Source organism: Micropterus dolomieu, linkage group LG15, assembly GCF_021292245.1.
Source record: "Micropterus dolomieu isolate WLL.071019.BEF.003 ecotype Adirondacks linkage group LG15, ASM2129224v1, whole genome shotgun sequence".
NCBI lineage: Eukaryota > Metazoa > Chordata > Actinopteri > Centrarchiformes > Centrarchidae > Micropterus > Micropterus dolomieu.
The window spans coordinates 13,760,127-13,786,728 of NC_060164.1; the positions used below are offsets into that span (position 1 = coordinate 13,760,127).

The 26,602-nt window shown below is 39.7% G+C and overlaps 4 protein-coding genes across 9 annotated transcripts in view; 1 reads left to right on the forward strand and 3 right to left on the reverse strand.

The window, feature by feature from the left end:
* Nucleotides 1-8: 8 nt before the first annotated feature.
* ankrd2 (ankyrin repeat domain 2 (stretch responsive muscle)) lies at nucleotides 9-6,993 on the reverse strand. Its single transcript, XM_046070769.1, has 9 exons — nucleotides 6,507-6,993; nucleotides 4,501-4,591; nucleotides 2,744-2,890; nucleotides 2,515-2,622; nucleotides 2,342-2,440; nucleotides 2,103-2,201; nucleotides 1,825-1,923; nucleotides 1,627-1,725; nucleotides 9-923 (listed from the first exon to the last, which is right to left on the reverse strand). Exons 2-9 carry the CDS (start codon nucleotides 4,576-4,578, stop codon nucleotides 792-794), a joined length of 861 nt encoding a protein of 286 aa, XP_045926725.1. The 5' UTR covers nucleotides 4,579-4,591; nucleotides 6,507-6,993; the 3' UTR covers nucleotides 9-791.
* st3gal7 (ST3 beta-galactoside alpha-2,3-sialyltransferase 7) lies at nucleotides 5,706-10,837 on the forward strand. 2 transcript variants are annotated; one of them, XR_006828362.1, is made up of 10 exons: nucleotides 5,706-5,855; nucleotides 6,071-6,236; nucleotides 6,331-6,457; nucleotides 6,540-6,877; nucleotides 6,990-7,176; nucleotides 7,320-7,460; nucleotides 7,885-8,034; nucleotides 8,137-8,402; nucleotides 9,933-10,034; nucleotides 10,286-10,837. XR_006828362.1 is itself a non-coding variant. In XM_046070768.1 (8 exons), the coding sequence occupies exons 2-8, from the start codon at nucleotides 6,088-6,090 to the stop codon at nucleotides 8,221-8,223; spliced, it is 1,179 nt and encodes a 392-aa protein (XP_045926724.1). In that variant the 5' UTR covers nucleotides 5,706-5,855; nucleotides 6,071-6,087; the 3' UTR covers nucleotides 8,224-8,629. The 2 variants fall into 2 exon arrangements, 1 of the variants encoding a protein (XP_045926724.1); XM_046070768.1 differs by lacking the exons at nucleotides 9,933-10,034; nucleotides 10,286-10,837 and having other exon boundaries at nucleotides 8,137-8,629.
* On the reverse strand, nucleotides 8,620-18,951 carry hps1 (HPS1 biogenesis of lysosomal organelles complex 3 subunit 1). Of its 3 annotated transcripts, none has more exons than XM_046070766.1 (18): nucleotides 18,794-18,951; nucleotides 17,149-17,339; nucleotides 16,926-17,060; nucleotides 16,370-16,512; nucleotides 16,170-16,278; nucleotides 15,260-15,420; nucleotides 15,013-15,115; nucleotides 14,850-14,934; nucleotides 11,784-11,839; nucleotides 11,474-11,641; nucleotides 11,069-11,248; nucleotides 10,693-10,769; nucleotides 10,462-10,599; nucleotides 10,248-10,313; nucleotides 9,894-10,038; nucleotides 9,504-9,617; nucleotides 9,312-9,394; nucleotides 8,620-9,228 (listed from the first exon to the last, which is right to left on the reverse strand). In XM_046070766.1, the coding sequence occupies exons 2-18, from the start codon at nucleotides 17,263-17,265 to the stop codon at nucleotides 9,066-9,068; spliced, it is 2,043 nt and encodes a 680-aa protein (XP_045926722.1). In that variant the 5' UTR covers nucleotides 17,266-17,339; nucleotides 18,794-18,951; the 3' UTR covers nucleotides 8,620-9,065. The 3 variants fall into 3 exon arrangements, with proteins under 3 accessions (XP_045926722.1, XP_045926720.1, XP_045926721.1); XM_046070764.1 differs by having other exon boundaries at nucleotides 8,620-9,231; XM_046070765.1 differs by having other exon boundaries at nucleotides 8,620-9,231; nucleotides 17,149-17,418; nucleotides 18,794-18,930.
* A 3,523-nt stretch (nucleotides 18,952-22,474) lies between these two features.
* The window catches only part of hpse2 (heparanase 2), a 57,159-nt gene continuing 53,031 nt past the window's right edge, over nucleotides 22,475-26,602 (reverse strand). For all 3 annotated transcript variants that reach the window (XM_046071352.1, XM_046071357.1, XM_046071356.1), the window contains one exon: nucleotides 22,475-24,973. In XM_046071352.1, coding sequence (XP_045927308.1) covers nucleotides 24,811-24,973 — 163 coding nt within the window. In that variant the 3' untranslated portion in view covers nucleotides 22,475-24,810. The remainder of the gene's footprint in view (nucleotides 24,974-26,602) is intronic.

The window sequence follows — 26,602 nt, forward strand, 5'->3', positions numbered from 1 at the left end:
CTGATAAATACAGCAGTAGCACAGTATATGTTGAACAAAATGTGCTCACAAAATGAATGGCTGCATGCATAATGACTAACTATACATAAACAACTACATTGTAAGCAAGGGAGCAAGCTGTTGGTTTCCCCAGTGTAAATGACCACCCTCCCTCAGGAACATTTGAGCCACTGATGATAGAAGGAAAATATGCCCACTGAGCTCTCCTTGAATCCCTGACTTTAGCGGAGGCATACCAGCCATCTCTGCTATCATCAGCTGACATCTCAAACACAGTACTGCTGTGTGCTCTGGCCTTGTCTGTTGCCTTGATAAAACAAGGACCTTTTGATGTATATTCAGACGCAGCTTCTGCACAGCACTACCTATTAATATTATTCCACTTCCAAAGACATCCCAAATCAGATACAAAACATCCATCGGAGTGCTCCTGAGATGATAAAGCTCTTTGGAAGCAAATATCAAAAGCCAAAGCTTGGCAAAAGGTTGTGAGAAATTCAGCTTTGTTTCCTTATTCATATGTTTTCTGCCTACTTTTTTGAGATAAGCAGATCATTTTGAATCCGTCACATCCACACTGACATTTTTCTAGTGTCATAGTTCAGACTAACCTTAGAGGTTTAACAGCCATGCCCCAGAAAGGCAGATTTTGTTGGTGAGCACATATAACGCATATACTCAAATATGATGTACACTGACCTACAGTGGAATTGCTGGATGTATTTTGAACCTGAGACAGATGGAGCAACGTTAAAGGAATATACTGTATGAGTAGATGTGCATCTTTTGCACTAGTCACTCCTCTCTCTCGAGGTGTTTTCAGGCGGTACCAGTCCCAATTCCCTCAGCTTCTCCAGTCTCTGCAGGATCTCCATGATGTCAAACTGCCACTGTTTTACCTGCTGCACTGCTGTGACTCCTTCCTGTAACATAGTTCATACTGTCAGCTTGTTAGAGTGGGGTCATATTGTATGTATAGTGTTGAGATATGAGCCACAGTATATTATTAAGGAATAGTACTCCATTTTGGGAAGTATGCTTATTTGCTTTCTTATTATGAGAAAAGATTGATACCAGCCTCATGTCTGTACATTTATGTGAGGCTACAGCCAGCAAGAAAGCTTATCTCTTTATTGCAAATATGTGGTATGTGCCTTAACCATTAGGGTGGGGCGCCACAGGTTAGCTTATCTTAGCATGAAGGCTAGAAACAGCTATCCAGGGAAAGGGAACACATCTTTTTTATTTAATTAAAACAAAATCAAAAATCAAAAAAGTCAATGTGCCAGACTATTTCTCTGCTGGGACTAGGAAGTTATTGTGCACGGCCAAGAAATAATCCGGCTCATAAAACAGCAAATTATCACCTTAGATTTTGTGTGGATTAAAAAACAAGATATAACGTGTTAATTACAGAGCTTTAGCTGTTTTACCCTGTTTCCAGTCTTTATGCTAAGCTAACCTAACTGGCTGCTGGCTGTGGCCTCATATTTAACGTACAGTTATGATAATAGTATTGATCATCGAATCTAACTCTCAATAAGCTGTTTTCCCAAAATGTCAAACCAATCCTTTAAAACCCTCTTCAAGATAGACCTGACATGCCCTACAAAGGGACAAACTCACATGATTTTTTATTTTTGTGTCAGCCCCTGCCACTATGAGCAGCTTCACTATCTTGTATCTGTTGAGACGCACTGCATCATGCAGGGCTGTGTCCCCTTCCTGGGATTAGACATTTTTATTTTATTAACAACAATAATAAAAGGAATAATAGAGATGACGAAACACAGAGGCAGAACACGTGGTTGAGCTGCTGCATACCCTATCTCTGGAGTTGATTTTGGCACCACAGGACAGCAGGTACTCCACAATGGTGGTGTGGCCTGTCCTTGTGGCCACATGCAGAGGAGTGCTGTACAACTGCAATGCAGACATTGACAAATACTGTGACTGGGTTATTTGAATGCAAATCCACATATAATACACATATAAACACATAAAGGACCAACTGCATATCATTTGAACACATACAGTATGTTCACAGATACACAAGAAGGAACCCCAGTTCAAATTCAGGCACAAATAAAAAGCGCATTCACCTTATCTCTAACGTTCAGGTCAGCCCTGTGGCTCTTCAGGGCTTTGACAACTCCCAGGCTTCCTCCTCTGCAGGCCCAGTGTATGGCCCTGGAGCCCAGCTGAAACACAGTAGGAGGGCCCTATCCTATTAATAGTGCTGACTTCAGGCTACTAGAGGTTGGAGCTTTAGTGTGCGGAGATAATCTCACCCAATCGCATCATCATCTTTACAAACAAGCAATGTTCCTGCCCGTCTTACTTGATCTTTAAAGTTGATATCGGCTCCCTTTTCTAAAAGCATTTGGACAACTGCAGTCTGTCTTTCCAGAGAGGCACGATGTAGCGCTGTCCGCTTCAGCTGGAAAGTTTAAAATTATTGTAAGTAGTTTGTTGTGAATGTGTCTGTTTTACTGCCACAGAGGGAGAGTATACCTCATCATGGACATTAGGGTCCCCACCATCAGCCAGATACTTGTCTATCACATTCAGTTTGCCTTGACTGGCTGCATTCATGAATTCTGCAGTATCCTCCGGCCCTATCTGTCCACACAGAGACACACACATACACACAGAAACACAGAGGGACAGGATAGAGACAGAGATTCAATTTTACATCTAAGTTGTGCACATGAAGTTAAGCTTTCTGAAAAGTGTGGCTCACCACAGGGGTTTCCACAGACACTCTGGGTGAGTATGTCTTCTTGATCTTCTTTTGTGTTTTGCACAGCTCTGTGATATTCTCTCCTCCGCTCAGATCCAAAACCTCACAGTATAGGTCTGAGGAGATCATCTTCCCTCTCTCCTCTGCCTGGAAAATGACAGAAATAGTGCTAGTGTTGAAAACACTGTTAGAAAACCTAGACGGGAGAGGTACCATATTGGCATGTAAAGTAGATGTGCCAAGTAGGTTAAGGGGTGTTGAGAGCTGGGAATGGTAGTGTTAATGTCAAAATAAATTCACAGCATAGTGCAAGCTAGGCTTGGCCATTACAAAAGCAACATTTCCAATAAACTCCTTCTCACATGCTGTTAGTTGTGTATGCGGCCCTTTATCTGTCTTGTTTTATTTGTAGACTAAAATAACATTATTATTTATTTTATTGGTTGGTGGGTTGTTTTGTTTTTTGTGTATAAAGTATTTAATAGATAAAAACACATTTAAAAGAACCACAGAGTGAATGATTGTACATGAAGTTATTGAGTTGGTTTTGATTCGGTGCACATAAAAGAAATAAAAAGGAATCTAAATACATGGCAAAACAGTGTGTCGGAATTATCAGAAAAATGATTTCCGGACTGGGACAATACATGTGAACACCCTCTGAAGTCGGTACAACAACTTGGAAAGTCTGAGAAAACTTTCATGTAAGAGTTGCTAAGTTGTTGACATCATACATGTAGAAAAATGGGGGACAACATGATGGTTAGAAATGTTTGGTGTGAAATTACGTATTGCATATACTTTTTTTGCTAACATGTCATTTGTAATATGGTATAGGTTATAATGGTAAGCTTGCTGTCCATGTAGAATGACCCAGATTAATAAGAAAAAGTTTTTTATTAGCAGTATTTGCAACACAAGCAATATTTTAGTGGTTGCAAGTAATGTACTGATGCATTAACAACTCTGGGACACTTTGTAATAGAAAGCCTCAAACTGTTTCAGCATCTTGAAATGACAATGGCAATAACAATCCAACACATCTTTGTAGTACTGTCCTAATTCCAATTTAAAAGCAGATGAACACACCAAAGTCAAAAGAATGACTTCACAACTCGGTAAATTAGATTATCGGAGGAGCACATGAATGCACCAAGACTGTGTAGTTTTCAGAAATAAAGAGTAAAAGTCAATTTGTATGGTATCAGGAAATAAAACTTTCCCCAAATGTCTTGATTCACAGAGTTCACTGTTGGAGCAAACAGAAATATCATGTTTATGTGTTTGAACGGTAAATCTTCTCTTCTTCTTCTCCACTGTTAATTAAACTTCAAGTAAGAAACCCTTTGACTAAAACAGCATTTGCTGAAACTGGTGAGTTCAGTTTAACTTCACTCAGGGCCAACATATTAGTGTTAAAAAATAAACATATCCAACTAAAACTGTTTATTGATATGGATGCAAATAGATGTTGAAGTAGCTGACAGACATTTTCTCTTCAAGTTCGGGGTTCACTTCATTAAAGCACATGTCTTCACATAAGAAACCTATTCACCTATTCTCTTCAAATATGTCTTATTGTGGTAACAGTAACATAAACTATAATATATAATCTGCTGTGCTGGGAGCAAACAAACCCTATTGTGTCTAATGATAATCATTCTAGGAGCCATACTTGCTGTAAGAAAAGACATCAAATCATCACATACTCTCTTTGGTCTCTTTGGAAACATAAGTAGTCTATTTCTCTCACCTACCTGAGCTTTCTTTTCTATTCCTGTTTTATCCATCACATTGGCTGCCCACTGCAGAACCTCTTCCATCGCTGTTTGCATAATGAGTACAAAGCTACAAAAAGAAAAGCAACAGTCAGTCAAGAAATTTTTAGCAGCTTAAGTGTTTAAACAATCTGGAGTAAAAGCAAAGAAAAGTGGCAGATAACTCGACTGACTGCGAGGTACTTTATACAGAAGTGCTGCAAGCCTAGTGGCTTCCTGGCTGGAATACCAGGTTCATGGTGGGACATTGTGTTACCCCAACAAACAGGTGTGCGTGCACTTTGGTGTATGTAGGCATGTATATTTGTGTGTACTTGCCTGCCCAACATTCTACCGCTCTCATTCCCTCTACCTCTTTTCCTCTCTGTCATGCTCACACACTCACACACACACACACACACACGCATATGCATGTTTACTTACTTTTTGGACATTACACAAACATACATTAATTTCCTGGAGATTTACCCTAACCATAACACTACTTCCCTAACCCTAAACTACTCCTAACCCTGACAACTACTGGCTTAACATTAACCACTGGCCCATTCATCAGTTGAGGACACCACTTTTGTCCCCAATTGGACAAGACGCTTCCAATCAGCTTCTGATCTTCAGTCTGAAATGTGTCCCGGAAGGTCAGATACACACACTCACACACACACGCTTTTATATACAAGTACATCCAGCTCTTCAGGCATGTCATGCCCAGTTCATGAGCTGAGGTTACATTCATTCCACATACTCACTCCTGTTGCTGCACCAGTGTGTACTTCTCTTTCACATGAGCATAACCCTCATAAACACACTGTTTTGGGGGATTATGTTATTCATAAAGGTTTCATTACTTAGTGTCAAGTGAGACCTTGTAAATATCTGTTTTCTAGCACATCAACAATCAATCCCTGTCAGCCTCGGCTTTGGTACTTGTTCCATTAAAGTAAACCATTAATATATTTGTTAATACATACATATGTATATATTTATATATATATATATATATATATATATATATATATACACACACACACCGATTCTTTTTTCAATGCATCAACTGTTTTAGTGTTTCTTTATCGTGATTTTGTAACACTGAATGTGTCTGTCTTGTTGACTTTTTTTTTGCAGATTTTCAGTGGATGGACAGTTGGTCACACACACACACACACACACACACACACTCTAATTTGCATGTATTCCTGCCGAGTGTGACTGAGTGACATGTTAATGGTTAACCAGTGTTATTGAGGGAAGGGTTCACTGGAGTAGCAAGCAGAAGCAGCCATTTTAGCTGCACAGACTGTTAACTGGCAGCTTATATCTCTACCAGGCTGGCTGTAAGTTCTATCATTCATACTACTCAATTTTTTTTCGTCTTGATGATTTAGTGTATCATCAGTCATTTTGAGTGACATAGAAAACATGGAATTCTAACTCTGTAAATACTATGTTATTAAGAAAGTTTGTCTTTACTGTATGGAGACGCAATATTAGTTCAAAAGGATTTATTATCACTACTGTGAGTTCAATAACATGTTTGTATGTGTTTTAGGTGGAAGAACAGCTGCCATGGTGACGCTGAATCACTTGACTGTAGAGGACCCAGACGATGGCTCTCCACTGCTGCCCGAGGCTGCGGAGGCGGCAACACCAACGCCTGTCTTTCACAGACAGCGAGGTGTCACAAAGACTGACTCCAGGGAATTTTTCCTCAGCAGGTACATCTCTGCAGGTACTGTGTATATGTTGCGGAGCTGTTACTTAATAAAGCAAGTTCTGTTGTTTGTTGTTGTTGTTTTCTCTACTGCACAGGAGTGAGAACCTTGCCTTCAGTCTGACGCTGCTTATCATATGCTACTTGGCTATTCTGATTCCTGCATATTTCCCCTTGGATAACGTGGAAACTCTCAGTGAAGACAACCCGCATCCCAAAGATCTGGTATGGATGAACATCGTATAATCATTTTGTATAATTTCTTGACTCTTACCAAACATCTCTCTATGTTTGCCCCTCTCTTAAGGTCTTACTAAATCAGTCAGCCTCCCTGCTGTCCGGTCCATGTCAGCCTCGCTGGTGTCTGAACCACCTCAAGCCCCTGTCGTGTTCTGCAAGCCTCCTGGACATCCCTGTGTTTGTGCAGCAGGACAGGCCTGTGCCCTGGGATCTGTCCCCTCCTCTGGGGCTCCTGGGCAGTGAAGAACCTCTGGCCCTGGCTCTTGCCTCTCTGCCTCAGCCTGGCCTGCCTCCATCACTGAGGGGAGAAGGCAGCTGCAGACGATGCGTGGTGGTAGGCAATGGAGGGGTTCTTCACGGGAGCCATCTTGGATCCCATATAGATCAGTACGACATCATCATCAGGTATGTGTGCCAGTGTCAGACAGACAGGTTAAATGCAATATGTATAAAGAAAATACAGAGTATCAACAAAAGACAATCAATTTCATAGATGCATTTTCATCTCTGCTACCAGGCTGAATAATGCTCCAGTGTCTGGCTTTGAGAGAGACGCTGGTTTACGTACCACCATCCGCCTGATTTACCCAGAGGGAGCACCTCACTCTGAAAGCGACTACAAAAATACCACCATGGTTGCTCTGGTGGTCTTTAAGAGCCTGGATCTAGACTGGCTCACTTCTGTAATCACCAAAAAGCCTCTGGTAAGCCTAACTCACAGGAACTGTATGCAGAAATGGTGTATTACATAAGCCATGAGTGTCATAGCAAGTCATGCAGCCATGCCGCAATCACATCATCACTCTCTGCCTCACAGGCTTTACCACTCCTATGTTGTTTTAAATAGAGCTTCTGGTCCAAACTGTGGTTCTGGAGGGAGGTGGTGGATGACATTCCCCTGAAACCAGAGAACTTCAGGATCCTCCACCCGGAGATTATTCACAAGACAGGACAAGTTCTACAGAAATATGCTCTGAAACAGGGGAACGTGAGTTGTAACGTAACATGCATGTCCTACATTGAATTCCCTTTTGACAAGTGGTGACACATTCTGCTTGTGCTTTGTTGTATTTTTTCATACAAGACTACATTCAAACAGAAAAAAAGGAATCCAAGAACAATGGCACGTCTGGGTATAGCCTAACGTGTCCTGAATAATACATGCCAGGCTGAAACATGTACTGACTTTGCATGTACTGACTGGAAATTAAGGCAGTGAAAGATGAGCACACACACACACACACACACACACACACAACAGGCAGTGAAAGATGAGCACACACAACTTTCAGTTAAAGAGGCTAACAAGCTCCCTATGTTGAATATTTCTTATTGAACAAAATACTGCTGAGTAGTCGGTGCTCATACTGGTTGAAGAAATCGATCCAAGAGCATTTTCTCTCCTCGGGTAGATGGTGCCAACACTAGGTGCAAGTGCAGTTGTGATGGCTTTCCAACTGTGTGACCAGGTGAGCCTAGCAGGGTTTGGGTATGATATGCAGCACCTAGAGGCCAGGCTTCACTACTATGAGACCATACGCATGGGAGCTATGAAATCTCAAGTAAGTTTAGATCAATTACCGTACACTGGTACACATTTTAATGTAATTTGCGTCATGTTTTGACTCCAGTGATTTATTCATGGCTTTATTTTCATCGTCCAGGTGGTGCATGACATCAGTGCTGAGAAACTCTTCTTGAGGGACCTGGTGGCTGCAGGAGCTGTGACTGACCTCATAGGAGCTCTGTGAATCACCAGTACAGGGACTGATAATATACTCTACACACACTCCTCCCTCTCACCATGAGCCCGGACGGGGTCCTCCATAACTTCGCCCTGCTGGAGGAATCCTACACAGCGTGGACTGACCTTTCAAATGCCCACAGTCTCCAGGGCTGACTGATGAGTGAGCAAATAAAACTCTAAAAGGTTAGACATAACAGTCATGATTGTAGAGACTGAAGCATATCTCATGTGAATTCAATTAACTTATTACATCACCAGCTAATATACAAGGATAGTAATCATCACATGGATGAATAAACGTGCCGTCGCATGTAGGAATGTGGTTTTGTAAAATTAATGGAATGGTCAGTGGTTCAAACAGTGGTATTTCAATACTGTTTACAATGACTGAATAAACAAGTTAATGAAGACTTCTGATATTTATTGCCTCTAAAAAAAAAATCTATATCAGTAATAGCAAAACAGTATGTGTTTATAAAAATCGATCAACAGCAAATTTCTAAAAGGAAAAAACATACCATATTCTAAACATACCTATATTCTTACTAATAAATAGGAAACCGTTCACAAATGAGTATTCAAAAATATAAATTACAATCTGCAAAAATTTAGGAGTGAGTGTCAATAAAAGTTAAGTGCTTCTAATAAACAACTTAAGGTCAATTTAGAATTCATATTCTTATACACACTTAACATTATGGGAGCATGAAACACAGGCATTGGACAAGATATATATCCATAGAAAGCAAGAAAATGCTGTTTTGCCCCCCCCCGCCGGTTCTTGGCAATACAACAAATGTACATGTATGTTGGCGACTGTGACTCAGTTCAAGTGTGTGGGTGCATCTACAGCAGAGGATTGCGTGAAGGCTCCCACAGTTTGCTTGCCAGCTGCCTGCAGTGCTGGAGGATGGTCTCGGTGGGGATGACCCCCAGGTGAACTGTCAGCAGCTCGTAGCACTTCACTACCTCACCCTGGTGGTTCTTACTGTAGTACCGCAGCAGCTTCCTGCTGGACACAATACTTTCTATAGTCAGCAGCACTCTCTTCTGGATTAATCACATCTATATCCGTCATGCACAGTTGTTTACCTGTAGTAGTCCCATGCAAGCATCCCAATGGGGGCAGAGTCATCAGGTAGGATGGGTATGTCCCCTGCCTCTAACTTATAGCCCTGATTGATTGAGATATATGCATTATATGATACTTTCACAATATTCCAGGATGCCAAATGGTTTTCTTTTTAATGCTGGATCCTAAAACATGACATGCCAGTAACTTACCGTTTCATTTTCAAACCAGAGGAAATAGCAGAAGTAGAAGTCTCCATCGCGCAATGTGACAGTGGAGTAACCTTTCTGGAGATAGCGCCGTGTTGTGCTGACCAGGCTCCACACCTTCAGTACGGATTAATAAACAGGAATTTGACAAGACAACTATGAGCAAACTGTTGCTGTAGTGCACATTTTGACCAAATAGTAAAACATTTTTGGAAAAATGTGTATACGTTTTGTTGCAGAGATCTCTCTGTTATCTGTAGAGTAAATATGAAGCTAGAGACAGTTAGATTAGATTAACACTAAGGCAAAAGAACAAAAAAAGAAAGCAGCAAGCAACTAAATGAAACTTAAATGACTTGATAAGATGAACACGGCACTTCAAATATGCTTGACCTTGCTTTTGATGAAATGAGCCACTGGTCCTTTCCCCAGCTCAGACGCGGTGCGTTCTGTGATGTTGAGCGACGGCGCAATCATTTGGCCGGTGGATCGGTCCACGCAGATAAAATGGATGAGGCCCGGGAAATCCTCCAGGTATGTGAGATTTATTGGGTCAAGGTCAATGCACTCAGGTTTCAGGAACAGTTTGTTATATTCCAAAATGTTTTCTACGTGTATGAATGTTGTTTAGACCAAAAAATTAGCATGCATCCCAGAAATATTTGAAATTTACTTCTGGGCAAAACGCACAGAGATCACACACAACATGGCATCACAGTGAGTAGGATTATTTTGCTGATAGGATATGACACCATGGTATTATTCCTCTTGCTTTTCACCAACAGGAAGTCCTTCCAGTCCATCAGTTTCTCTCTGGGAGAGACAGGGTGACAGGAAAGGGATAAACATATAGAAAAAGATGAAGAAAGAAAGGAGATACAGACATTAACAACGAAAGATGTCGTTGTGGACTGTCTTAGTTGAAAAATAGCTAAATGATGTTCAGCTGACTGATACGCACTGCACCATGGTCTGGGCTCGTTCCTGCAGACCGGGGGAGAGATGTCGAGGAATGTCGGCTGGTCCACAGTCAATAAGAAAACACTGTCGGTATATTCCACACAGCTGGGTCTTCAAATTCTTACACCATGGGATGAGCCTAAAACAAAAACAGAGTGCGATCACTCAAAGGATGATCCCAACGGCTTTGCTCTGATGCATTTCGGCCAGCAGAGGGCTGCAGTGGACTTACTCTTTGCTGAACCCAGGTCCCCCTCTGGCGAAGGCTCGGCTCTTGAATTCTGTCCAGACATTTTGTAGCTGTGCAGACTGGATAGAAGACAAAAGGAACAAAAGCAGATTGCATTTAAGCGTAAAATAAAAAAGTGAAACTATTACACTGTTACCTACAATTATTCACACTTATTTTTATAATATGTAAGGAACTATAAACTGTTTCATGGTTTGTGAATGATGCTGTAATAAAAAGCAAGGATGGATGGAAGGTTGACAGTTCAGTTTTATTACAGGCCATCACAGGAAAAAGAAAATAAGTCTTAGCTGTTCAGTTTTCCATTTAAAATGATTGTGTCCTGAACACAAGATGTTGGTATTCAAAATACACATACCTGTATCTCACTAGGCCCCAGGGCTTTAATGAACTTATCCAATTTGCTGCGAACGTCATGTATAGTTGGCTGGCCTCTAGTAGCAGCAGAACCTTCTTGGCCTTCACATAAACGTTTCTCCAGCTTGGCAAAGGCCTCCAAAAACCTATACACTGACATGGCCACTGCACTGGTGGGAATCTAACAGAGATAAATATATATGAGTAAGTGGTTCAACATGGGAGCAAAGATGTGTTTAGGTATTGTGAACTCTGTATAAAATTGTAGTTCGTTAAAGAAGTCCAGATAAATGTGTCACAAGTGTGCTCCCTACTGGCCACAATGTGTTAAGACAGAGAGAAACAGTGTGTGTTTGTAAGCAAAATGAGGAAGTACACGTATGGATGCGTGCTGGTATCCTCAAACCTTAGTTAGCAGCACTAGTGTCATGCCAGGCCACAGTGGCAGACAGTACATGGAGTGAGGCATCATGGGATACAGCCCCTCTTTGAGTGAGACCTCTAAAAAGACCCTGCGAGGGGTTGAAGGGTCAGGTGGAGGAACTTCCAGAGTCTGCAAGCTGTCCTCTGCCATCTGAAGACATTATAATTTTATCCAGCTGTCTCATTTTAACCCAAACAATCGGTTTATTCAGCTTAGAATATTACAAATCAGAATGAACTATGAGGAATAGACACTAATATATATATATATATATATATATATATTTTCTCACCTGGATGTCGGGGTCCACAAACTCAAATACAGGAGTACTTCCTCTCACCGCCTTGTCTGTGGACACACAAAAAATACAAAATATTGTTGTTGTTTAGAAACTGATTATAATTGACATACAGGACATTTTCGTCCCTTCTGCCGTGAACAAACTGCCTTGTTAACACAGTCAAATATTTACAGACTAGACTATGAGTATGGGCTGGGATATAGGCAGGGGCATGAATGTACGGTATATGTAAATATATACAGTCCCCTCCAAAAGTATTGGAACGGTAAGGCAAATTCCTTTGTTTTTGTTGTTCACTGAAGACATTTGGGTTTAAGATCAAAAGATGAGTATGAGACAAGAGTTCAGAATTTCAGCTTTTATTTGCTGGTGTTGGGTATTCACATCTAGATGTGTTAAACAACAAAGGACATACCACCCTTTGTTTGAACCCACCCATTTTTCAAGTGAGCAAAGCTATTGGAACGTGTGACTGTTGTTTCTTGTTGCCCAGGTGTTGCCTTTTAGGTTGATTGTCCAAATATTAAATAGCTCTGCATGACTAGTCTAAGTTTTTATCCTTGGTTCAAACCTATAAAGACTGCATTTCCTGTTAAAGACGATAAACCAACATGAAGACCAGAGAGCTGTCTATGGGAGGAAAGCAAGCAGTTGTCAAGCTGAGAAAAGAAGGAAAATCAACCAGAGCCACTGGACAAACATTGGGCAAAGCAAGCACAACAATTTGGAATGTCCTGAAAAAGAAAGAAACTACTGGTGTACTGAGCAACAGACGTCGAACAGGTCGGCCAAGGAAATAAACAGTAGTTGATGACAGAAATATCATGAGAGCTGTGAAGAAGACCCCCAAAACATCAGTAAGTGACATCACCAACAACCTCCACAGTGCAGGGGTGAAGGTATCACAGAGAGCAGAAATATAGAGGCCACACCGCAAGATGCAAACCACTCATCAGCAGGAAGAATCAGAAGGCCAGATTGAAATTTGCAAAGAAGTACAGAGATGAGCCACAAAAGTTCTGCAACACAATCTTATGGACTGATGAGACCAAGATTAAATCTCTACCAAAGTGATGGAAAGGCCAAAGTGTGGAGCAAGAAAGGAACTGCTTATGATCCGAAACACACAAGCTCATCTGTGAAGCATGGTGGAGGTAACGTCATGGCTTGGGGCGTGCATGGCTGCTTCTGGGACAGGCTCATTAATATTTATTGATGATGCAACTGATGATGGTAGTACAGAAACATTTTGTCTGCCAATGTACGGAGAAATGCATTGAAACTAATCGGGACGAAGTTCATCCTGCAGCAGGACAATGACCCAAAGCACACTGCCAACAAAACAAAGGACTTCATGAGGGGGAAACAGAAGGTTTTAGACTTGCCTAGTCAATCACCTGACCTTAACCCAATAGAGCATGCATTTCACCTCCTTAAGAGGAGACCGAAGGGAGAAACCCCCCGAAACAAACAAGAACTGAAAGAAGCTGTGGTAAAAGCCTGGAATAACATCACAAATGAAGAATGCAACAGTTTGGTGATGTCGATGGGTCACAGGATTGAGGCAGTTATTGCAAGCAAGGGTTATGCCACCAAATATTAAGTGTTATTTACTTTAAGATTATTTGTTCCATTACTTTTGCTCACCTAAGAATGCTGTGGTCTAATGGGACAAAACAATCATAGAATCTTCATACTGAGTTCTGTAAGAGCATCCTACAGGTGCAAAGAAAAACACCAAATAATCTGTGCATCACTTGAAATCAGTTAACGCCCAGACATACCATCACAAAGCCCTAACATACCAGTAGCTGAAACCAGAGAAGAATCCCCTCAGCCAGCTGGTTCTGAGGCTCTCTGCAGTAACAAGTCCCCAACAGGACAGTAATACTAACTCAAGCAGACCAAACCAAATGATCAACAAGCAAAAAGAAAAATATATTGAATACTGGAAAGAAACGACCAAAACACAAAGTAAATTCCAGTGTTATCTGACCCTAAAAAGAGAATTCACACTGGCAAATTACCTGAGTACAATAAAATGTCCCAAACTAAGAAAAATGTTGACAACATACAGACTGAGTGAACACAGCCTGGCCATAGAAAAGGGTCGCCACAGACAGAGCTGGCTACCACAAGAGGAGAGACTCTGCTCCCAGTGTGACACAGGACAGGTAGAGACAGAGCTGCACTTTCTAACCTCATGCTCTAAATATAAAACACTAAGACAAAAACACTTTTTTATTTCCCAAATATACCCCAAATTCGAATTCATATCAGACACACAGAAACTCCATTTACTGGGAGAAATCCCCAAATGTGAAGAAAGTGATGCAAAATATGACTCCTCATGCCATGAAGTGAGGACAACCAATGGAAACTCAGACTGATAAATAATTGTACAAATTTTTAAATTATTATTATTTTGATTGTTTGATATTTTAATAATTGTTTTGTTTTTACATTTGATACAGATTTATTTTTTTTTATTTATTATTATTATTTTTTTAATCAATTTTTTTATTTTTTGTCTATTAATATACACACACGCTTACTGTTTTATTTATTTATTTTATACACACAAACACACACGTACGCTTTAATTACTTTATGCTTTAATTACTTGTTTAAGGAAATGTATGGGGTTGATATATGTAGTTTGTATGATGCTTTGGCAATATTGTTGTTATACATTCATGCCTATAAAGCTAATTTGAATTGAATTAATACAAACGGTGATATGTCCTAAATTGTTTAACACATCTAAATGTGAATACCAGGAAATAAAAGCTGAAATTCTGAACTCTTGTGTCATACTCATCTTTTGATCTTAAACCCAAATGTCTTCAGTCAACAATAAAAACAAAGTAATTTGCCAGTTCCAATACTTTTGGAGGGGACTGCATCTCATATACTGCTTATATCAGTATGTTTCTGTGTGGAATATGTACTGGATGTGAAAACCAAGCTCCCTCTTGGACAATAAAGACTATCAATCTACACTAGTTTCAATAAGAAGCACATATAAATAGAAAAAACTTATTAATACGAACCCACCTGAACTGCTTGATTCTCTGTCTGTAGGGGAGGGCTCCGGGGTATAAAAACTTTCAGGACCAGAACCGGATGTATTCTCAACATCCTTCACAGAAACAGACAATAATCAATCAAAAAACAAGGCCAACATTGTGCTGTGTGAGTTTCTGTCAGCATTTCCTACCTCAGGACCTGGGTCGTCCAGGTCTACGTTGCTAGGATACATGTTCTGTGCCATGATGATGAGGGCCAGGAGGTCTGAGGTGGCGAGTGTGCTCGCATTGCGGCTACAATAAGCGGAAGAGCAAAGAGACGTCATACTTCATGAAAAAAATCTTCAATTAATTCAAATAAAGCCTCTTCACTGGCATAGATATTATAAATAAGATACAGTACAAGTTACTGAATAAATATGACCGGTTTAGCTGTACCTGGAGTAGAAGGCTAGCAGTTTGGTGTGAACCAGGATGAAGGCATGCAGCACCTCCTCTCCTGCTCTCTCTACGCTGCTGTTGAGCTGCTGAACTAAACGGCGCTCCAGGAACTCGATGCACTGCTCACACAGTGTGGGGTGGATCAGCCTCTCCACTGCCTGACAAAAGGGAGGAGACAACAGGAGAGCATTTTAACCATCATTTCCATCCTAACATGAGCACTGATAGAGTTAGCCCTCAATAATGTAACTGTTAACTTTGAATTGGCCAGTTTCTCTACTAAGAAAGCAGACAGAGGGATAGCTGGCAAGGCAAGTTGTTGTTTGTTTTTAGGGCTTTGATTTATTAATATAATCTAAAAAGTTCTTCGACTGAACATAGCCATTTTGATATTAAAGCCTTAAAAAGGAAATCAACCAACAAAAAGTATAGGGAGAACAAAAAAATAATATGAACATCAAATTAAAGCAACAGTAAGAAAACATAGTCTTTCAAGCCATTGCTGCCATCTAGTGGTTAGAAATGTTACATCTTAAATCAGATGTAGCAATGCACCAAGGATAGCTAGGGCTTCACTAACAAGTGATGCAACAAATTGAAATAAATACACAAATAAAAAAATTAAATGTTTGTTTACCAATGCCCAAAAACTGTGTGGGAGGGGCATTTCAGTCAGAGACACAAGTACAGTGTATTGTTCAGCATGAAGAAGAAAAAAAAAGAGACAACACTATAAATATGAATCATTGTTCAATAAAGACACAGACACATCATGAAATAACACATAAACAATGAGTTTTTTGTGCATTTTCATGACACTGAGGGGGCAAAGATATTAGCTTGAATCTGTATCAAGGCATCAAAAGTCTGCACAAACAGGTTGCAAAGACAAAGCAACGCATTGCACCTCCACTAAGAAGCTCTGGTCGTTCTCTCGGAGGTGGCTGTAGGTCTCCAGCAGGCTCTGCAGATGCTTCCACAGCCTCGCTCTTTGCTCTGTGTCCTGAGGTCGCAGCCTGGCGACAAACAGCACAGTTCACCTATGAGCCACACACAGCGTTAAAACAGTCCGTCCCATCAAGAAGGATCACAAAAACAATGTCTTACTCTTTTCTGAGGAGGGCACTGCTGAGGGTGACCATGCCAAACAGGACCTCAATCATCTTCTTCATCACATAGATCTTCCTCCTCAGGTCATCCTCTTCCTCCTCACCATCTCCATTCACAGCGATGTAGAGACACTCATCGAACTGAGGAGGACACAAGAGGCACGTGAATAAAATGCAAATTCAAGTGAAGATGGTTGTATTAAACTCTTCTCTGAGGAATGTATATTTGCACGAGAAAGACCTAAAAAGGCACTGACACTGAATGAACTTGAAACAAGTGTTTGGACTTGATCATTGTGTCATGCGGTACAGGAGTACAAAGCCTGGTTTGATTCCTTAACAAGACTCACATGACAAACATAACGCATTTAGGTCACAGCGCTGTTACTGTTGGCAAGGCGAAGTTCAAGAATGCAGGAATCCGCTTCATACATGAAGGCATTTCAGAACAAGGCATAAGAACTAAATCACATGCTTTTTTTATTTTTAAGAAGTCATGAAGAGAGTTAATCTGGGGGATTTGTGCGGCTTTTACTTTGGAAGGCAGGCGCTACCTGGTGTAGAACATAGATATGGTTGTTCTCTGTGGTGAAGGAGGTGTAGCTGTCACCCAGCCTGTACACCATGGTGCTGCAGGAGATAATGATGGGGGCAAACAGGGTGCTGATGCTGTCCTCGAAGGCTGGAAGCTAAACATTAAAACAAAGAAATAAAATAAAGATTAAATTAAGTTATTCTAACAACAACAGGAATGCTATCAAATTTCATCCACCTTACCCCCTGGCCCTCTTCTTGAGAAGCCCCATACTGCTCCTGGATACTCTGCTGAAAGTCTGGGTCAGTCCAGTGGAAGAGGACCTCTGCGCTCTCACTGGCGATCAGCAAGCACTTCATCTGGACCACAGACACACTCCTGCCCTGCTTCACTCCGGTGTCCTATTTACTCCAACCCCTCCCCATGCATCATGCTAGACAGAAAAAGGTTCAAAGTACTGAGGCAAAAGACAAAAAACAGAGTCTGGGGAGGGGATTGTAAAGCATAAATGTCTGCAAAAGAAGAAGTTAAAATCTTGATCGTGAGGGAAGAAAGGAACTATAGCTTTATCTGATGAAATGTTGAAATAGAGAAGTGTGTGTGTGTGTGTGTGTGTGTGTGTGTGTGTGTGTGTGTAATAAATATATATATATATATATATATCTCTCCGAGACAAACTAAAAATTATAATTTACCACAGCATGCAGTCCAAAGGAATGAACATCAATCTGATCATCAGTATATTTCACAGCCATTTTTGCATTGGATATTCTGCCACAGATTTTTCTTTGAACAAAGATGGCTGCCCATGGATAGCTGTCAAAATAATCCCAGTCTATACTGACATCATTTTCATGTGTTTAAATTTAGCCATAAGTTCATTGACAGTGAGTCACTGGAATATCATTTGTACACAGGCCTAGTTATGAACACATTAGCCCCTGGACAAACTGAAAGCAAGGGGGAACCTCTTCCCACACTCCACTGCCTTTTGTCCTAAAATAAACAGTAACTAAGAGCTGATACACCATCAGTCAAAGTAGTAATAAGAGTCCATTGTAGTCGCATTAGCGGAGGCTTTTTTTTTTTTTATTATTTCACTTTAAGAGATACATTCTCATTGTGCTTAAAATAATATTTTGGTTTATAAGTATAGTAAGAGCAAAGCAGGTATTGGTCATCTTCATTACCTATTGAGATCAGCATAGCCTGTTGATAAAGTGGGTGACTGTACATTCTTTGTAAGCATACTGTATTGATTATACTAAATCTAAAATCTTTTTAATTAGTTTTAATCTTAAGTGTCTAAATAGAGGATTTTAGATTTAGTCCCTTGCACTTCTTTACAACAACTCTTTGACTTCATTTACATCATGGAAAGGCCCACATGCAAAGATGTGAAATGTTTCTGGTCTACTTCCACCATCTTACATGGGGCAAAAAAAAAATAAAAATAAAAATAAAAATTTTAAATAAAGTGATTGCAGCACTTCCTTAACATTGCTAACCATCATCAAAGCCGTGCACAAAGCCTACTGGCCCCTTGAATGCAATTTGGCCGTGTTAATGTGCTGTGACCCAGCATGTGGTGAAATTCTCTTGAAATGAACCCAGTGTTGTTCATCTGAGCCGTTTCCTGTATCAACAGCGCAGTCACACTGAAAGCTCCACACAGGTACAGTGATATGTAACCATATGAGCCGGTATGTGGGTCACAGCTGATGCCAAAGCTCAACAACTGAATCTTTTTGTTTCACCTGGGGGGCCGTTCCGATCCGTGAATTACATTCCGTGTTTTGCCTACAGCCGTAAGTTATTTCCCCATTCCAAACTTCTTCATTGCACACTGACAGACACCCAGTTACAGTTCACGCCACAACAACTCACTGTGTGTTTTCTGAGCCGGTTGATCCCAACATCTTAAGAGTCTCTGCTTACGCCAAACTTTAACTCTCTTCAGTGATTCTTGCCGCTTGTGGGCGTTTTCATCGCTGCTGCTGTCTCAACCACCACCCAAATGCTTCCTTCCTCGCGACGCCGCTTAGGAGTCATGTGACATAGGCGGGGCTATGCAGGAAGCGTCCGCTCACAGCGCTGATCTGACTACAGTTAGGGATCGTCCCTGTATGAGTGTTTGTGAGTGGCTGTTTTCTTCAATGGGCTGGGAGGGAGAAGCCTCGGGGAGCTTGGTGGTCGGCGAGGCGGTAGAAAGTCATGTGGACGCGGGACACATGATTGAGAGGCTGTGCTTGGTTTGCAAACCTCTACGAAAATAGGCCGAATAAAGAAATCCTTAAAATGTGTGTGAAAACTGAACAAAATCGTACAATACTAATACATTTTCTTTTACATTTACATTACATTTACTCATTTGGCAGACGCTTTTATCCAAAGCGACTTACATTTGAGGAACAGCATACAAGCATCAACAGAGCATCAAATACAGATCTACATTTATTACTATACATACAGACAAACAAGAACTAGTTCACAATATGAAGATCACAATAATAGAGAGGCCTTTCGGCTGGATATTTAGGCCTATATACAGAGTACATGTACATACACATAATTTTTACACTTTACACTTGTTAAAGCACTTTGTAACTTGTTTTTGAAAAGTGATCTACAAATAAAGATTATTATTATTATTATTATTGTTATTATATTAAACACAAATCTGATCAATAAGGAGAAGTTATTAACTAATTTATTTGCTTAGTGCTTAGAGTGCTTGGCCAGCATTAAAAAGTCCCAGCTCACAAATGTCTTCTATTTTTCAAAATTTGTAAGACAAGTAAATCAAGTTATAATATATTTTAAAATATTATAAAAATTCTAAATATATAACATATTATTAAATATTATTGTATTTAATATTATCAAAAGTTAGCATTATAGTCGTGGTCAACCGATGGGTTTTTCAATGGCCGATACTGATATAGTATCTATATCAAAACAAAGAAATTCATGTATTATTTCATTATTCCATGCAATCTAATACATGGTTGTCTTAGCCAGTACCGTGTTGTTTTAGATGGAATTTTTATTCATTAATGAAATGGTGTGGTCTTTATTAAGGGAAATCATAATGCTACAGCATACAATTCTAGACATCAGTTCTTCCAACAGTTTTGTTTTTGGCCTTTTCCTCTTTCAATGTGACAATTCCCCCATGCACAAAGCCAGCTCCATAAAGAGAAGTTTGGTGTGGAGGAACTTGACAGGCCAGCACAGAGCCCTGACCTCAACCCTATCCAACACCTTTGGGATATATTAGAACAGAGATTGCGAGCCAGGCCCTCTCGTCCAACATCTGTGTCTGACCTCACAAATGCTCTTTTGGATGAATGGGAAACAGCTCCCACAGACAAACTCTAAAATCCTGTAGAAAGCCTTTCCAGAGGAACAGAAGCTGTTATAGCTGCAAAGGGGGGGCCAACTCCATATTAATGCCTATGGATTTAGAATGGGATGTCATGAAGGTATATCAGCCTCGTGAGTGCAGGTATCGGCCGATGACGATTATCTCAAAATGCCAAATATCAGCCCGATAAATCGGCCGACCATGTATGCTGCATATAAACAAACACAAACACACCAAAACACCAGGCTGTTTCTCAGAGACTGTATTGATTGCTACAACAAACCTGTGTTGTATCATAATATTCAGCGCAGATTGTATGCTTGGCTTCTGAGCAGAGCAAAGAACCCCATAGTAACGTAAATATTTATATTTTATTAACCTTGCTTGGGTCAAAGTGGTCCAAAATGCCAAGAGTTCTACGTTGTGGGCCAAAGTCTAATCTAGTCCATCAGTTTTCTGGGGATCCAGCATTCATGGAAATCTTATTTAAGCTGACTCCTGTATATACAGAGTAAACATCATGAAATCCTCAGTGTATGCTAACAGGGCGAGGGGGCCTTGCATGTCTCAAAATGGATCACTGAGTATAAACAGTGTTAGGCAGCCCTGGGTAACAGTTACCTCCACTAAGGAGGCACTGTCACGCAGAAGTGGCCAGACACGGTGCAGTCCTCCAAAATCACAACACAATTAGATTTTGTACGAGGAAGTGACGCTCAGCGGTTGTTATCACAAGGTACAGGTTTATATGAACCAGCGTTTGCCAAACAAAACCATTGGCATGGACTGGTTTGATAAGATCCTGGTCTAATTGTCAGGAAGTTTGCTAAGGCCTCATTGATCATTATCACTTTGGTCAGTTATTGTTAATTCTTCACTTACAGCTCAGGGGTGCTCAATTTACACAGCAAACATACTTTAAATTTTATGTTGGTCCTGTTTCAAACTAGAAGTTATTTAGATTACATCTCACCCTGGCATACAATTTTTGATGCATGTATCAAACATAAAAATTGTCTTAGAACATTTTACTGACAACCAATTTCAAGCTATTTTCTTGACAAAGTTAATATCTTTCTGCTCTTTCACTCTCTGTTTTGCAGGTTTGTATGTGCTTTGCAAATAAAGCATGTCTCCATATTCATCTAAATGTGCATATATAGTATGTATGGCCCTCACAGTATAATGAATAATAGTTTTCTCTTCCTGAGGCCCGTGATTAAATGGTCCAGGTGTTAACGAGTCTGGTTTTATTCTGACACATCAACAACGTTGGCCTGTTTGAAATCAACCACATGTAAAATGGGACTGTTCCTGAAGTTCATTTCTGAGACCAAACATTTCTGCTACTTACATGAAAGCTAGAGCCCATTTCTCATGAATGGAACTTAAAACAAAAATATAATTAAAGGTACATGCTTTGGATCACGGATCTTGAAGGGCCGCCAGTGTTAATGACTCACTGTCATGAAACTTCAATACAGTTCAGCCAGTCTTGCTTTCTATAGAAATCATTTCAGTGCAGTTTTCTGTCTGAACAGACAAGCATTTTAATCCAGGGGCCCACAAGATCTAACCGTAGTCCTTCATCTTCCTTCTACATGATTCTACCACGCAGATCCCAGGTGTCTATTCATCAGCAGACACAGAGCCAGGTCTGGCCCAGGTTTAGTCTGTCTGGGCCAAAGCTAAGATCTCGAGGTTTTAGCCCATCCTGGCTTCATGTTTCCCATCAGCAGCTGCCTCATGCAGTGACAAGACAGCACTCTTCCCACTACAAAGACTTGCTCCAGCTGCTTTCACATCTGGGGCCACAGAGTGTAACAGTATCTGTTTGTAAGAGCGAATGTGTATGCCACCAGCAGAACCTTTAATACTCCAGTACCTTTGTTCAAGGACTCAGCTAGAATTACAGTTTTTATTGATAGGTTCTTATTCTACGAGGGTATTTCTGCTTTTCTTTGTGCTCCCGTGCAAATATAAATCAGGTTCGCTCATCTCATTCTCATTTTCTTCTATTGCAACCACTTGCTTCTGCAGATCCCTGTCATATCCTGAGAACTGAGTCCCGTTGCATTGCTCAATGTTAATTCGCATGATGGGACCAAATCCTCAGTTGTATGCAGTGTAGTGAGCTGGAATGCATTCCCTGCTTTAGTGCAGATTTCTCTGAATATACAGAACAAACATGACTTCTTAGGTATTTGTAAGTGTTTATTATCAATGTAAACATTTCTTTACAAAAAATAATATATAGGCACACTTCACATATTAAAATAATGCTCTCCAAAAGAAATATAAACACCTCTACATTAACTATGAACACATTCAGAGGACAAATTATATCTTTATATTTAATAAATTCAGACACTGAACCTGCTCCTGTTTCCACCATCTAAGAGTCTAGAAATGCTATCTTTGTTCTTATTCATGTCAATTCAGAGTACATGAACAACATTTTTGACTCAATCTGTTGGTTTTAGTCTAGAGAATAACGAGCCCCTCTTTAAATAAGATCCTTAAAATATTATGAAATAAAACAAAAATAAATGCAGATGTGAAACATGGGTTATGAACCATAAACCATCTTAAGGAAAGCCCTTTTCTTGCAAATTGTCACACTGACGTTTGCATTTTAACACAGTCACTCCTTCAACCTGTTAGTCAATGAATACATTCTTAAAATTATTTTAGATTTTTCTTTAGAGTTGGGCATTAGTGTCACTAAAATAACTGAGTCTTTTATAATAGAAATGTAAAAACAAAGCAAAGTATTTAATTATATAAATTAGGTGTGTAAGTAAACTTACCAAGCTTAAATCACTTATTTTCATCACTCTTGTTTTATGTACAATACATCATCTAATAACATGACAGTAAATTTGTACAAAATTCTGTAAAATATATAATGTAAATTTAGTACAAAAAAACCCTAGCAGCAAAAGATTATAAAACGTGAGATCACACTGAAGATAGTGAGATAGGTTCAAATACACCTGAACTGAACTGGTATTTTATAAGTTTTGAATCTAAAGCAAAACCCAGATTTTGTGGCTGCAGGCAATGTGAGGACAAATGTTATGGATGGGTTCACATTGTTCATTCGATGTGCATTGCCAAACAGTACCAACAAGACATCCTGGCTATCGTACTCTGCAGTTAAACAGATTAAAACCTGCAGCAGAAAAGTAATGATACACAAAACATACAAAAACAGTAGGGGTGTGACGAAACCTTGCAATATTAAAACGTGATGATATTTCTTGTCGAGGTGAAAAGCTGTCTCATGATATCAGCATGACGGTGTGTGAAGGTGACATTAGCATAGAAGATGCCCCCGCCACTTTTAAATCGTTTGTTTGGCAGCATTTTGGGTACCCGGTGGAAACAATAAACAGCCACAGAGTGACAGACAAGGCACCAACAATATGTAAGCAACATTTCAAAATGCATCTGCACTTCTGCATTTTGTGACTTTTCGTCAAATAAAAAACAATTTTTCCAGTCATATCGTTCGTCATCGAAGATTTCCTATAAATAGTATTCAAACGTCTCATCTCATCTCGTTCTTGTGAACCCAATATCATGTATTGTCTCGTCTCGTGAGCTAACTGTATCGTCACACCCCTAAAATAACAGCCTTTAGAAGAAACAGATTTTCCCTTTAATCCACTTGATATGGCACGGGAAGAAATGCATCTTTCATCAAAGGCACATCAAACAGACTGGACAGACACATCAGTAGCTTTATCAATAAAACACACACATACACACAGAGCACTTGGTTAGTCCAGGCATGAGCTTACACACACACACACACACACACGCACACGCACACGCACACGCGCACACACACACATCCTAGCATTTTCTCTTTGTGGAAAGGATCAAGTCAAACTGAGATTGACTTGTGTATGCTTCAGAAATGCTACCTGTTGAGAGTTGTCTCTCATACCTTTTTGTCTGCCTGACAGTGAAGGATTCGGAAAAAAAGCCTCTCTTGGCAGATGCACAGATAGCAAACCCTTGGTTTGACATCCCAAAAGAAGAAAATATAGCTTAACTAAAAGTCAAAGAATGGACTTTTTGTAACTACAAAACTTCATAAAAAGGCATAAAATAATCACTGTCCATACAAGTCTTGTAGCATATGAGGAATTGATGGTGAAAGGAAATTAAAAGTGTTCAGTGCAGCCCTTTTTATGCGTGTTGGGCAAGTCTTTGTTGGACCGGAGAAGAGAACAAGGAAAAGGCATAATTTGGTAGAGAGGTTTAAATATTTCCATTGAAATAACGGTTTCAAAGAGGCTGTTGTTAAACTACATGATCGTTTTGTGTTCAAATCAAGTGTCCTTAAGTGTCCATGAGCAAAAATCCTAACAACGTGGTTGTCTGACCTCCTTGTGTTTTCCAGAAAGGTGAAAAAAATGAAGAGCCACACTTTTTTTTTTAAAGCTTTGGGTGAAACTGGAGGAGGGTTGGTGGTTTGACGGCCTTTTGTGCATCACACCGGTATCTCAGGGATGAAGGGTCAATGTTATCTTCGGCAGGCATATGCGTTAATGTTTTTGATGACATAAAAGCCTATGGTCATGGGAGGCATGGCTATAGTCCGTCCAGCCCTCAATGTCTTAGGCTTCAACTCCGGGAATGTCTCATTGTCCACCATAAGCAGCTTCTGTCCGTTCAGCTGGACATGTCTACAAAGAAAAGAAAACAGGAAATACAGACTGAATTAGCTCTGTGAGACACTTGACAGTCCCCCTTCTGACACATAAATCTGGTAGTTGTAATAAAATATGCGAAATGAAGATAAGGCAGTAAAGGTAGTTGATAAGGTTTTTTACCTCATCAACAAAAGATATGCAAGTCTGGATCATTCCACACACCTTCTGCCTTTAAGGGTTATGATTCTGTCAGTTGTACTCTTGGGGGTGCTGTTGTTACAATATTGCAATTTCACAACTGCATAGTTTTATCTACAGTTTGGATTGAAATAGTATATTTTGAAGACTTAAAGCAAAGTAAATAGGCTACTTCAGCAGTACAAGTTATAGAGTTACAAAAACTATTAAAATGAATTTAAAAATCTTAAATAAGGATTTCAAAGACAAATCATATTAAAATTATTATTTGTATATAATTTCATGTTACAAAAATATACCTTTGCCTGAGACGCTATAATACTGTTTATTCAACATTTCATAGTGTAAAAGTAAAATAAGTTCGCTTTTTGCAAACAGCTAAAACTTTTCCTTTGTATTCTGGGAAGGGAGGATCAATTGCAACACAAACTAGATACACAGTAAGTGCAACTGAGAAATGCTGCTAACTTAAAACTGTTAGGTAAATGCTCACATGCAGCTTTGTCCTGGTACAAGAAGCAAATGTTTCACCTTCCCGTATTTATTTGCGCAGCGAAAACAATGAGTTGCTTTATGTCTGCTTTTTGTAAAGGCTATTAATAGCTTTATTTATTTAATTATGTTATACACCACACCCGACATAGCATCAACAATATATAGTAATAGTTTTGCCTGAACAAAACATTTCAAACAATATGAAACATTATTGAAGAGTAGCGATAACACGTCACAGTAAAAAGTTAAGGTGCACCCTTTTACAAACAGATTATGGGCTGAACATGAAGATAATTATCACAGGAAGATTGTACAATAATTAATTTAAATTCAAATTTAAAAAATACAGTAGGACAGTCATGCTCAGTGTGACTTTCACATTTTTTAAATCTAAAAATGCCTAGTTCCTCTTTATCTATACAAGATATTATTTAAGTATATTAACAGCAAATCAGTTAATTGTGATAGGCAATATAATAAATCATGTTCTAAAGAGAAATTTCCTCCTCATACTGTATTTGTACTTTATGACACAATTAACACACAACATTTAAACTTAAAGTGCTGCTGTTATTAGTAACCATTTTTTATTGTTATATTGTAAAGTTCACAATAATACAGGGATTAGGTCCTGTGGTTTGTTTGTGTTTGTTTACGCAAACCTCAAATTCAAATATAATAGCAAATTAAATTATGCGCAATAAGTACAAGTTATGTATCAAACGTGCATTGACCTCAATACTTGGCCAGTGTTAAAAAGTCCCAGACAGTCTCAGACAAATTTATAGACATCTGGTGTTTCTTCATTCTTCATTAAAGTCTCTCTGCGCTGCCGGTGGTAAAGGAAAGCACTTAAGGCCCATCGTTAGGTTGTTCTCCATTAGGTGCCTTGCAATCCTGTTCTAACACCTAAAACATCCTCTGTCATTATGCTGTTATTGAAGGATCATGCCTGAGCCTCAATTAAGG

What these genes read in the sequence shown, in the direction of transcription:
- ankrd2 (XM_046070769.1), bottom strand. Translation starts at nt 4,578, where the DNA reads ATGCAAACAGCGATGGAAGAGGTTCTGCAGTGGGCAGCCAATGTGATG. An exon ending in ACCCTAATGTCCATGATGAG is followed by an intron (nt 2,441 to 2,514) that starts GTATACTCTCCC and finishes TAAACTTTCCAG; the next exon opens with CTGAAGCGGACAGCGCTACA. An exon ending in AAATCAACTCCAGAGATAGG is followed by an intron (nt 1,726 to 1,824) that starts GTATGCAGCAGC and finishes GTCTAATCCCAG; the next exon opens with GAAGGGGACACAGCCCTGCA.
- st3gal7 (XM_046070768.1), top strand. Translation starts at nt 6,088, where the DNA reads ATGGTGACGCTGAATCACTTGACTGTAGAGGACCCAGACGATGGCTCT. An exon ending in CAGTACGACATCATCATCAG is followed by an intron (nt 6,878 to 6,989) that starts GTATGTGTGCCA and finishes CTCTGCTACCAG; the next exon opens with GCTGAATAATGCTCCAGTGT. An exon ending in ATGCTCTGAAACAGGGGAAC is followed by an intron (nt 7,461 to 7,884) that starts GTGAGTTGTAAC and finishes CTCCTCGGGTAG; the next exon opens with ATGGTGCCAACACTAGGTGC.
- hps1 (XM_046070764.1), bottom strand. Translation starts at nt 17,265, where the DNA reads ATGAAGTGCTTGCTGATCGCCAGTGAGAGCGCAGAGGTCCTCTTCCAC. An exon ending in TGGACGACCCAGGTCCTGAG is followed by an intron (nt 14,935 to 15,012) that starts GTAGGAAATGCT and finishes GTTTCTGTGAAG; the next exon opens with GATGTTGAGAATACATCCGG. An exon ending in CACTAGTGCTGCTAACTAAG is followed by an intron (nt 11,249 to 11,473) that starts GTTTGAGGATAC and finishes TATCTCTGTTAG; the next exon opens with ATTCCCACCAGTGCAGTGGC.